The sequence below is a fragment of the Sorghum bicolor genome, chromosome 1 (assembly GCF_000003195.3).
Source record: "Sorghum bicolor cultivar BTx623 chromosome 1, Sorghum_bicolor_NCBIv3, whole genome shotgun sequence".
In the NCBI taxonomy this organism is placed as follows: Eukaryota; Viridiplantae; Streptophyta; class Magnoliopsida; order Poales; family Poaceae; genus Sorghum; species Sorghum bicolor.
Genome location: NC_012870.2, coordinates 78,803,877 through 78,816,653, shown reverse-complemented (window position 1 = coordinate 78,816,653; position 12,777 = coordinate 78,803,877). Strand labels below are relative to the sequence as shown.

Here is a 12,777-nt window from a genome sequence, read left to right as displayed (position 1 = left end):
AGACTCCAAGTCCACATTGTTCGAGATAATAAATAACTTTAGACTCCATGATAGAGTCTGCATTGTGAGTGTCCTCAGCCATTAATGGGTTCGTTCATGGCTGTCTGGCTGCAGAGGCGACGGGGGCTCTGGTTCCGTGAGGCCCTCCTGTTCTGCTGCATGATCCGGTATGCGAAAAAGAATCTGTCTTCCTCGCGTTCGGTACGGTTTCCCCGTCCGGATCGTCAGAAACAGAGGAGATCCCGGGAAAACTGGCCTGACCTCTGCGACTGCGAGAGCGTGCGGTGGTCGGTGGCGATGGCGACCGGTGGCATTCGCCATCGCCATTCGCCGTCGCCAACGGGGTTAAAAAAAAAAAGAAAACTCCACCGCTACCTGCTGCGGTTTTTATCTGCCGCGCCCTGCCCACTCTCGCTGTCGCCGCGATAGGAGAGAAGCGCACGTAGGCGGGTGCTATCTTTTTACAAGAGTCACCACCGAACTTTTCTCGCTCGTCGTCGCTATAGATAAACGCTGCCGTCTGGAACTGAACGAGGAGGGCAGGGCAGACACTGCATGCCCTGACACCTCGAGGTTACTTGTGTCGCCAAGGCACGGCCGGGATTGGGAGCATGACAGTGGCCTGTCAAGTGTCAAGCAACTGTAGATATGATGATGGCCAATGAAAGGCCTTGTTTAGTTCCGAGAAGTGAAAAGTTTTCGGTACTGTAGCACTTTCGTTTGTTTATGACAAATATTATTCAATCATGGACAAACTAAGATCAAAAGATTCGTCTCGTGATTTACAGCTAAACTGTGTAATTAGTTTTTATTTTCGTCTATATTTAATATTTCATGCATGTGCCACAAGATTCAATGTGACGGGAAATTTCTTCGCCAGAAATCGGTGCCGGTTCAGATGATTGTACTGACCAGTGACCAGGGCCAGTGACGAGGGAAGATGCCACTGTTCCTGCTAGTCCTGTACCGTGTACCGCAGCCGATCGAGCTCCACGCCTTTCAGATGGCTGTCATTGTACTCTAGCCATCTGCGACAAGGCGACGCAAATGTTTCCATCCATGCAACGTCGGATTCGATGCGACATGCACAGCATTTAAGAAATAAAACAGGGCAGCGAGTGCAGGTGCTTCTTAGATTAAAAAAATACTGGTATACACTAATAATATAGGCCTCGTTTAGTTTGGGAAAATTTTTAGATTTCGCTACTGTAGCACATTCGTTTGTTTGTGGCAAATATTATTCAATCATAGACTAACTAGGATCAAAAGATTCGTCTCGCGATTTACAGATAAACTGCGTAATTAGTTTTTGTTTTCGTCTATATTTAATGCTTCATGCATGTGAAGCAAGATTCGATGTGACGGGGAATCTTGAAAAATTTTGAGAACTAAACAAGGCCATAGTAATAATAGCAGTATTTCGATTAGAATTTTTTAAAAGTGGTGCGCTTTTCTGCCGATCAGGCTCATTGTTATAAATAATAGCAATTTAGTGACGCATAAGTTGATTCCGAAATTGAGGAAAAGGGAAACAACATATATTAAAGGTGTATGATTTAACACTAGAACTATGATCCGAGGCAAACTTAAATTCTCTAGTGCTAGTAACAAGGAACGGAATAACGAGCAACAAAGAAAGTATAGATATTCTTACAACGGGGTAGAGGGAGCGGTGACGATGAAGCGGACCGTCGATGGAGACCCGCGAACACTGAGTAGAGGGAAGAAGATGTTAACGACCAGTCGCGACGACGCTTTCTAAAAACTTCACCCCTATGCAAGGACACGAGGAGACGTAGGCTTTAGATATCTGCTCTCTTGGCGCTGATAACACGTCGGTGACAGGATGAGAAAAACGGCAGCAATGTAGCACAATGGCAAAAGAATGAGATAAATTGTGTGTTCTGAGGACGACTTCTCGTCCTAGTATATACACGCATCGCAGTTAAGGAAAGTGAGACTACAGTTCACACCATACCATGCATGTGTGAGTAGGCCTTTAGAATTTATTTGAGAATATTATTTGAGCCAACCAGCCAAACAAGCCCTTCAAAAGCTAGCTAAGGAATATAATTTACTAATATGTACTAATATAAAAGTGTATCCAATCTATCTCCCTACTAATAATTAGCTACTCTTAGATAGTACTCTCTTTATTCTAAATTATAAGACGGTTTGGTTTTTCTAGATGTATTTTTTTATTATGTGTCTAGACATAATGTATGTCTGTACATAGCAAAAGCCAAAATATCTTGTAATTTTAAACCGACAGAGTAATTAGCATTTGTTAGCTAATAGCCAGATAACTATTAGCATCTGTAGATCTAAACATAGTCCACATAAAGATATAAAATTATAACTACATATTCAAATTACCTGGCATAGTTTGTCTAAAAAAATATAGATCGTAGATGTGCATGGCTGATGCTGCGCGGAGTAGTCTAGCTAGTTTAATTTTGTTGCTATGCTCCTACAAAGATGCTTCCAACTACCAACCCAACCCTTAACGACAGAAGAAGATCAATGCTTTTCAAAAGCCAAAGTTGTAGTACGTACCAAATGTAGCATGATCAAAATTAGAAATGAAGATGACGGAGACCGAGAGCTTCAGCTACTCCACTGTCAGGACTCAGGAGCACACACCTACGTACTGAACCTAGTTTTAAAGGGAGACCAATGCAAAGCCAGTGGCGTCGAAAGGAAAACATGTATCGAACTGTTCTTTTCCGGCCCAAACCACCGTTGAACGCCACGGATGCATGTACTAGCAATCTTTTTCTTTGGACACATGAAAATCACAAACTCAAACTCCTCCAGCTCTCCAAATCTAGGCGCAGCCTTACCCTCATGGGTCAGTTGGTCAGTACTCACTACTCAGTAGCCGGCTAGCCTCGCCACTACCTCTTGTCGACTTCAATGGTGGAGTTCAAGTGTTCACTGCACTTGTCAGTAGCTTTTTGCAGTCAACACCTCCACTGAGGCCTTGTTTAGTTCCGAAAACTGAAAAGTTTTCGGAACTGTAGCATTTTTGTTTGTTTGTGGTAAATATTATCCAATCATAGACTAACTAGAGTCAAAAGATTCGTCTCGTGATTTACAGTCAAACTGTGTAATTAGTTTTTGTTTTCGTCTATATTTAATGCTTCATGCATGTACCGCAAGATTCGATGTGATAGGGAATCTTGAAAACTTTTTGGATTTCGGGGTGAACTAAACAAGGCCTGAGTTAATGGTTTCTGTAACTCCTGTGTAGCCCTGTTCATTCAGGTCGTCTTCGATGTAGGCCTTGTTTAGATGCACCCAAAAACCCAAAATTTTACAAGATTCCCCATCACATCGAATCTTGCGTCACATGTATGGAGTATTAAATATAGATAAAAATAAAAACTAATTACACAGTTTGTCTGTAAATCGCGAGACGAATCTTTTAAGCCTAGTTACTCCATGATTGGACAATGTTTGTCAAATAAAAACGAAAGTGCTACAGTGCCAAAATCCAAAAAGTTTTTGCATCTGAACAAGCCGCAGTTCAGTTGTTCACCAACTCGTGTCACAGTCGATTATATACGGCTGCATTTGTCATACTCAAGACCAACAACCGTATCCAGCAACGTACACACTTTTTCTTTCTGAAGACTAACGTAAACACTTCGTCCTACCGAAGGCAACTACTACTAGTGGTGCCAAGAGTGCTAAGGAAAAAGTATCAGCTTATACTTCATACCCAACATTCAAAAAATCAGTTTATACCCGTGAAAAAAAATAGAGTTCAACCCCTGAAAAAAAAATCCTACGACTGACACTCGATTTATGTTTTTTTTAAACGACACCCGATTTATGTGACTACTGACTAGTGACTAGTGAGCTATGCTGCCAGTGAGGCAGTGAGTGTGGGACTCGGCTGCAGGCTGCTGCGAAACGGAGGTTGGGCATGTGACTGGGCTCGCTGAAAAATTGCTGGACCAGAGAGCCTGGCAAGCTAAGTGGGCCGAGGCCTTCGTTAGCAGCGATGGCTTTCCGTATATATCCCAAAAAAAAGGTTTTCTTTTTTTAGGAAACCAAAAAGGTTTTCGTAGAAATCAAGTACCGGTTTTTTTCGCTTCGAAACATTTCTTCCTCACCGGACGGAAGACCTGAAGCAAATTGTGCTCACCTGGAAAAACAAACATTAAAATGGAGAAACTGCTGAGGGTGAGGAGTGAAGAGTTCCGGTGCACACGTGAGAATGTGAGATAGTGTCTGTTTACTTTGAACTTATTAGCAGCACTATTTTTCGATCATCAAATAATATTTTTTTCTTTCATAATAAATTATTATCGGTATCAGCCTTTCTTTTTTCAGCTAGCCGAACAGGCCATATTTTGAAGAGTAGAGCGCTCCAAATTTTATTTTTTTTAACATTAACGGGGGGAGAGCGCTCCAAAATTGGAAGTTCAGCACTTCAGCTAAGGGGGTGTTTATTGTAGCGCAACTTCACAAAAAATCAGAATTTTGTGAAGCACCTTTTTAAGTACTTTCATAACTCCATACTTTTTTCTCAAGCAGAGTACATGAAGCTAAAACCGTTTAGCTAAAAAAACAAGAAGCAAAGCTAAAAAATGTGGAGCGGAACAATCCCAAACACCACCTGAATAACCGTTCAGTTGCTCAAAAATACTAGAGTTTAGCTTCATACCATCATAAACCATTCGCTATTTTCATAAAAGAAAGGCACTCAACCCCGGGACAACCAAAGCATTCAGAATAGCTATTTTGACATCCCATTGCTGTGTTTGGAGCATCTCAGGGAGGGCCTCTTCATATGTATTGTGTACAACTGCGCTCATTCAGAAGGAGCTCTGGTTTACGAATTACGAGAGAATTTGACAGCTAATGTGGTACCAGTAAAAAAAAACATACAGTACCAAGCAAGCGGTATCACCCGAAGTGGTGGTTTATCTCAATGTGGCCTCATAAGGTACACAATTTCCTGGGTATCACTTCGTCTATTTCTTAGTTGCGTCAGATTCAGCTTTCCACACGATATCTTTCAGCTCTGTTGAGAAGTTCTTGTAGAACTGCATGCAATTCCCATGAGATCATGTTAGTTATTTATAATCACTGAGAAAATGCATATTTGAAAAAAGAGCTTCTTTTTGAAAACGTACATTGTGGAACTCCAATGTGTCTCCACCGGTTTTACGAAGCTCAACCATGTGAAGTGATGGAGCAACCTCAAAAACCTGCAAAGCAGTAAAATATGGATACATATGTAAGGCAAGAATTTATACCATAGAATGATTTACTGGTGTGCTTTTTCTTTAATCGATGTGCTTGCTTTCTTCACTTCTTAAAACAGCAGCTATTGCAGGCTTAAACAAACCAGAATACAAATCTAACGTTGCAATTCTGGGAGCGGTGCCAGTACCTCAGTTGCAACAGATAAGTGACCTTTTCTTCCAGATTTGTCACCTTTCAATTTCATCTGGAGGCCAAATAAAGGTACATGTGGATCGTTAATGTTATATATTTATAATGCAAATTCTCAAGAAACCCGTTAGACCACAAATTACTAGTCCATGATAGTAAATGTCACATACCTTGTAATTTTGTTTCCGCACGTTGAAACCAAGTGGCCCACATGCATCCTCTATTTTTGTCATGATCTCCTGTGCTGTACATTGAGACGTGAAAGATGTTTCCCTCTTTACCATTCCCTATTTAGGAAAGACATGTGTTAGCAAGGGATCAAGAAAAGGTTGCAGTGAAAGTACCCATTTTTTTTGCTGACCAATACTAAGATTTACAGAAGTGTGAAATGAATAACAGAATTTGCACCAATATAATTGTTACTAATCTCTACTATATTCCAAACATGAGGATATAATATATTCAAAGCTCTGAGAACTTTACCATCATCTCCTTCTCAAACAAATTTCCAAGGTTGAAGCCCTGTGATCTCGAAATAAGAGCAAATGCATTCATGGATTCTGGTTTTTCTCTGTTCTCTGACACAAGGCGGTCCTAAAACATTAAAAAAAAGAAAAAAGGTAACCCATTAACTGGAGTCTTGTATGTAACAATTAATTATCAGTTAACTGAGATGTTCACCAATCAGATATTTAAGAGACATCATATATCCATTACCATAATAATAATAATGATACTGAGACATTTGAGTAGCCAGAAAAAGAAAAAGAAATCTATCGTGGATTCGTGTCATCAAGTCCTTAGAAATTCTCAATCTGATCTTCCAAAACAAAAGATTAAGAATAAAAAGGTTCACCTTTTAGCATCTCTGAACGACAATGTGAACATAAAACAGAATATCAAAATGTTTTTAAGGCACATAATATTTCTGGGAAGATTTCCAACTCGTAAATTCAAAATAAACCTTTAGTTTGTATAATACCTCTGAATCATTGAATGCAGCATCGACATCGTCAAGGCTAACATCTTCGCCTTGTTCAAAACGTGGTGGTTTATAGTCTTTTTTGAACCATTCATCTTTCAAAATTTCTGCAATTGTTATCCTCTGCAAGAATACAGCACCCGTTTATACAACAGTGATGACAGTGATCTGGTGACTACAATACAAATGAAAAGATGAGACAGATATTGAAAAGGCACATCTTAATTCGAACTTACGGTATACAATACAAATGAAGAGATGAGACAGACACTGAAAAGGCACATCTTAATTCGAACTTACCGTATCAGGATTAGGATCGAGAATGCGCTTAATAAACTTCTTCGCTCCAGAAGAAAACCATGGTGGGCAAGAAACATGCGCTTGGCAGATCTACGAAAGGAAGTCAAAGAAAAGTTCATCAAAGTTACCCATGCATTTCACAGGGAAACCAAGAATTTAAGTGTATTAACCGAACTTACCAGCTTGTACAGTCTCATCAGATTGGCGTCATCAAAGGGTAAGTATCCAGCCATAAGAACAAATAAGATTATGCCACAGGACCATACGTCTGCAGCCATACCATCATAACCTTTATCAGCAAGAACCTGCAGGAAGAGATCGATGCTTACACATCTTGAAGCACATTAATCACAAAAGGTAACGACACAAATAAGCTGACAACTGATGAGAGGTGAGAAACTCACCTCAGGTGCTACATAGTTTGGAGTTCCACAGGCAGTATGCAGAAGTCCATCCTCCTGACAAAAGCTCAGAGGAGTTAATGGAAGTTCTTATCACCTTTCCATGTCTCCAAGCACAAGCACTACTTAGGAATATATTATACATTTGCTTTAGAAGGTAGCCAAATAATGCTGTAATAAAACCTAAGACACATCAAAGCTTGTCTATTGAACACACAAAATCCATGCTTCTAGCTACTGACTAGAGATCATACTTTTGTTTGTGGTGCAAATGCACTTAGGCCGAAGTCTGAAACTTTAAGAGTTCCATGTGAGTCCAGAAGCAGATTCTCTGGCTGCAAAAGGCATTCATGACATGAGCTAAAAAGTGACACCACAGCATCCATAGTTAGGGACTGACACATGAGAAAGATAGCAGGATAACTCGGCAAACCTTCAGATCTCTATGGTACACTCCTCGGCTATGGCAATAATCAACCGCATTTATAAGTTGATGAAAGTATATCCTAGCTTCATCCTCTCCTAGCCTTCCAGAATTGACCTGATAAATTATCAAGAACAAGTGATGAACGAGTTAATAGCTAACCTTCATACAAACCTAACACCTAATAATATGTCCCTAAGTATCTAAATATATGCCAGGGTCTAAAAACAAAGCCCATGGCATGTTAACAGCAATGTCCACAAAAGTAGAAGAGTAACAATATGAGCCGTTGAATGTTTTGAGAGTCTTACGATCTTATCGAATAACTCGCCTCCATCCACAAATTCAAGAACCATATATATCTTTGTTCTACTCGCCATAACCTATCAAATGCAGACATAACGATGGGATCATCAAAAGGTAATGAAACTTGCATCATCGCGCCTCACAACCAAAAAAAAAACATACCTCATGCAGCTGGACCACATTGGGATGTTTGATTAGCTTCATAGTCGAAATCTCCCGTTTGATCTGGAAGAACAAGAAGAGGTAGTATTGAGCATTCACTTTCCAAAGTCAGGCCAGACAGTAAATGGAGCGGCTCAAGCAACTTGACAGCAGACATCTAATGTTAGCATCTCGGTATTTTCACCACACAAAGGGCTGATGAAGAGTTTTTTTTTCATTCAGTAAAACTGTACTGGGAAATATTAGCTCTTCAATACTCTCCGTCTTCAATCTCAACCAAAAAATGAGGAATGGTTGATGAATAGTTTTTTTTTCATTCAGTAAAATTGTGTCGGGAAATATTAGCTCTTCAATACTCATGTCTTCAATAAAAAGAAGGAAGCAATAGGCGTGTATAGTTTTTCCTTGTGGCAGAATGGCTGTCACCGAAAGAGACTTTGGCCGTGTTTAGTTCGTGAAGCGAAAAATTTCGCGACACTGTAGCACTTTCGTTTGTTTGTATTAATTATTGTCTAACCATGGTCTAACTAGGCTCAAAAGATTTGTCTCGTAAATTCCGATCAAACGGTACAATTAGTTTTTATTTTCGTCTATATTTAATACTCCGTGTATACATCTAAAGATTCGATGTGACACATAATCTTGAAAATTTTTGGGTTTTTAGGTGGATGTAAAAAGGCCATTTGTGGAGCCAATTTGGTGATCAAAAGGGTCATGATTTCCTCGATGTCCCATACTATCTAATTCTCCACAGCAATCAAAAGCTTAAGCAAAGATGGGACACTGAGACGCATGATTTCCCATCACAGACAATCCTCTCGACCATGACAGAGACGTCAAAGAATATTCTTGGACCATCATCCCACGTGACTGATTGCGAACAAATTATAAAGAGAGATCTTTCTGTTGCAGCTCCAGTATTTTAAAATTCCCCCGAGGTTAAATTGATTCCAGCAGGGGGGGCGCGGCGAAGGGGAAAGTGTGGGGAGCGAGGGGAGGGATGGACCTGCTCGACCATCTTGTGTCGGAGGACGTGGTTGCGGTCGAGCACCTTGATGGCGCGGACGGCGCCGGTGCGGGAGTCGCGGGCGTGCTTCACCTTTGCGAAGCTGCCCTCCCCGATGGTCTTGCCGACCTCGTACGGGCCCACCCGCGTCTTCCTCCCCGCCGCCGTCGTCGGCGTCGCCGCGGGCTCCGCCATCCTTCGGGTGGGGAGGGGCTCTCGGACCGGCGGACGACGCGGGCGATCGGACGAAGAAGCGGACAGACAGGCAAGGCGCGCGCGACGAGGCGCCGCGGCTCGCTGGGTTTGCGTTGCGTTGCGTTGGCTTGCTCGGCTGGTTCGACGGGACACGGGAGGAAGGTTGCTCCTCCGCTCCGCGCGCGTGCGGCTTTATAAAGCGAGGCCGCGGCGCTGGGTGACGCTGCGCTGGTGGGCCCGATCCCGGTCCGTTCTGTTGCGGGGGGAAACGCGTGGAGTGAGACGGACGGAGGCGGCTGGCGGTCGGGCTTGGATGGGTCGAGCTGGTTTGCCTGCCAGAGGCCCAGGCGCCGCGTGGCTGGGTGGATTGGGTTGGGAACGGGAAGAGCGGGCGCGGCTGGGCGGATTGGGTTGTGTTGTGTGCGTGCGTGCTTATCCCTAGCGCACGCACATCGGGCTAGCGCAAGCAACCGGACGGCAGAGCGGGAGCGTAGAGAAAGGTCGTCGAGGGCGGTAGGATGCATGTTCATGCATGTATAACCGTGGATTGCGTTTCCGTAATAGTCCGATCTGGCCGTGGATAACACAACGTACGTGGCCGTTTCACCCATTCACCGTCCTTTAATTTAGCCACGATCGCTGGAGCGAGGGGCCAGAAATGAGCCTATGTGTTCAGTTTGGCGACGAGATGAAATATGACTGACCTTTTGTTTTTTCTAAACTTTTATTAATATAACTACTCTTTAAACTTCTATAATAACTGTCTTCGGTTGAGAGGTATAAAACCATCTATATTTTTAACTTGGTTGGGGTGATTGAATATGATAAAATGGTAATTTAATTAATACTATCAGCTAGATCCCTTTCTATCTTAGCTAGTTTTATTGGAATATGGATTCGAATAGAGTACATCTTCTTCTCCTTTTTGGCATTGTTTCTTGCAGTATCCTTTGCATCGGATCACCAATACATCGGTACCATTATTTTTATATGTGGAGTTTGCATGTCAATACTTTCTTCAACCTCTCTATACTAGTTTGGCTTCTCTTCGCCTTCTTTATCTGTGATCTCCTTCCTCGCGCTTCTCATCCTAGCTTCTCTCTGAGCCTAGTCCCTACGATTTTCTTCCTCACCGTCGCCTTCCCGAAATGTCGACCTCTTTCTCAGTGTGGCAACCTCATTCCTTGGACCTAGCCCTAATCCCACACTAGTCTCATCCCTCTCATCCCATGCCGCCTCGGGCTCGGCTCTAGCCCCCACTATGTCATCTTGAACTTCGGTCACGCTCGATCACCAGAGGAGAGAGAGTATCAGGGGAAGAGATAGTGATAAATTAATAGTTGGATGCTCTACTTTATTGGAGAAGGTCTAACTCCCACTTTATTTGATGGGAGGGAAATAGTTGTTTTACCAAAAAAATAGAAGGCTATTGAAGAGTTGTTGGAGCAAGAAAACAATTTCATATTCTCCAATACGATAGGTTTACGAGGATGAGAGATGGAACCAAGAAACCCTAGAGATGTTCTAATATTCACATCATTACATGGTGGATGGGATCCGTGCCACGTCTTCATACAACCAAACGTTGTCTGAGACACCCGGAAATGTCACTCGTGAAGTCGTGGCGCGCGCAACTTCCTAGAAGGAGCGGCGTACGGACCGTACGCCCCCAATCATCCGGCCTTCGAAAACGACACGTACGGCCGCTTGAGTCCAGAACAGAACCTTTTGTTTGAGCCCACGATCACCACCCGCACTGATGACCGAGGAGGCGAGGACGACGAACTGCAATCGCACAAGAGACAAGTATACAGTATCTACCAGTCCCGGCGACGGTAAAGATGTGCTATGCCGTGCGAGTGCGAGTAACACGACCTCCTCCAGATCCCTGCCCGCCCACCCAGGCGTCACAGCCGCGGCGGGCCCAGCCCCAGGTGGCTACGGTCACGGCTCGCGAAAGCGAGTGGCGATCGGGGTCGACCTCAGAGAAGATCCGTTTCGTTTCTTCCTTGTTTGATTCTGATCCACGACACCAATCATGGAGGGGTGGTCGCACTCCAAACGTCGACCGCCGCTGCCGCGCCGCGCACTGCCTCATCCCAGCTCCACCACCCAGGTCCCACTCCCAGGCAGTTCAAGGTAACCACACGATCCTTCTCCGGTGCCGCCGCGTTTTTCTCGCGCTCGCTCTCGTGGCCGTCGGCGTTGTTGTCAGATACCGTACGTACCATTCCATCGGCAGAAATTGGCGCTGCAACGTATAGGAATATCGATCTTCTCAGCTCGATGTCTCTCAACCGGATCTTTAGCTCGTTACATACTAGCCCCGATTGTGGTTTTTCAGGTACTCGAGTGCGCGTTCGTTTTCGCTAAGTTAAGTGTTTTGGAATTTGGACGCGTGAATTATGGTGAGCGGGACCTGCACTGCACTGCATTCCTGCTGGAGGGAGAGATCGACGTGTGGTCGGGCTTTGTGTGCGTGTCCTCTCACAAGACGTTGTTGGGTTCGACGTGGATGCTGATTCTTATCCAAGACTTGTATAATTTGATGATGCCAACCACCAGTTTGCAGCTAGCTTCTCAGGTTCAGCCTTGTAGTGGAAAACTGGAGAGCCCTGGATCAGTTGTTAACTCTACCACTACAAGGGACAAGAAGAAGCGAGACGGGATGGAACCATGGGATGAAGAATCATTTGGTCTGAGATGGTATCTGTATTTTGCGAGTTTGCTCGAAATTTCTTGTACCTATAATAAATCTATAATACAGGGAACAGCAGCAAGCCAGGAAGTTTGGGCTGGTTACAAGGGGAAAAAGCTGAGTGGGCCGTGTTCTTCCTGACGCATGCGCCGGACTGGGAAGTAGCGCCAGAGCAAAACTAGCCCAGCCCAACTTTTTTTTTTTTTTTTGCGAATACTTGTTTTAGATAACTCAATACCAGTGAATATGCGAGCAACAGCAAACTCGCAGTAGTGAGGTGCCTCCCTCTCTCATTTGTTTCAGTAAAACGACGTATCCACGTGACACATCCATACCTGTGTATAGAATTTTACATTTATATCTACATCTGTGGGTGAAACTTTATAGATACAGTTTATCACATCTGTCGGGTCTAAGGTCCTATTGCTATTTGGATCCATGGATCCACTAATAATTAACTTCTTTAGATCTAAACGGATTCAGATAATAGTCTAGCAAATTAAATATTAGCTAGTAACAACAATTTCACTTGTTGGATCTAGCTATATTGATTAGCTAGCTACTAACTTTTAGCTGTAAGTGGATCCAAACAAATTCTAATATCTATGAGTAGGATTGCCATCTCTAGATTGGGATGCCTTTTGTGCTAAAGCTGGTAGAGTCATGAATCATGGTTGAGTTGAGTCAAACCATGCCAACGTCGTGGTCAACCATGGAGGGGTGGCTATGACTGGAATGGTATCCCGGTTGGTCCAACCAGAGCCCCTATGTCTCTACAACTAAAAAGACCCGAAGGTCATCGTCTCCGGACAGTTATCGCCCCCCCTCCCGTGACCCCTGGCCCTGCCCCTGTGCCCTCGCTCTCAGCCTCGCCCTCTCTGTCGCCTAGCTTCC

The 12,777-nt window shown here is 43.6% G+C and overlaps 2 protein-coding genes and 1 long non-coding RNA gene across 3 annotated transcripts; 1 reads left to right on the top strand and 2 right to left on the bottom strand.

Moving 5' to 3' along the window:
- LOC110437534 lies at positions 1,480-3,048 on the bottom strand. The gene is made up of 2 exons (XR_002455541.1): positions 2,557-3,048; positions 1,480-1,773 (listed from the first exon to the last, which is right to left on the bottom strand). It is a non-coding gene; the product is annotated as an uncharacterized LOC110437534 (long non-coding RNA).
- On the bottom strand, positions 4,594-9,347 carry LOC8085707 (CBL-interacting protein kinase 9). Its single transcript, XM_002465904.2, has 14 exons — positions 8,991-9,347; positions 7,985-8,047; positions 7,828-7,899; positions 7,526-7,633; positions 7,347-7,427; positions 7,096-7,149; positions 6,871-6,996; positions 6,692-6,781; positions 6,392-6,514; positions 5,893-6,003; positions 5,580-5,696; positions 5,408-5,464; positions 5,148-5,222; positions 4,594-5,057 (listed from the first exon to the last, which is right to left on the bottom strand). Exons 1-14 carry the CDS (start codon positions 9,183-9,185, stop codon positions 4,986-4,988), a joined length of 1,344 nt encoding a protein of 447 aa, XP_002465949.1. The 5' UTR covers positions 9,186-9,347; the 3' UTR covers positions 4,594-4,985.
- LOC110432807 lies at positions 10,945-12,198 on the top strand. The gene is made up of 3 exons (XM_021453642.1): positions 10,945-10,998; positions 11,070-11,324; positions 11,530-12,198. Exons 1-3 carry the CDS (start codon positions 10,945-10,947, stop codon positions 12,022-12,024), a joined length of 804 nt encoding a protein of 267 aa, XP_021309317.1. The 3' UTR covers positions 12,025-12,198.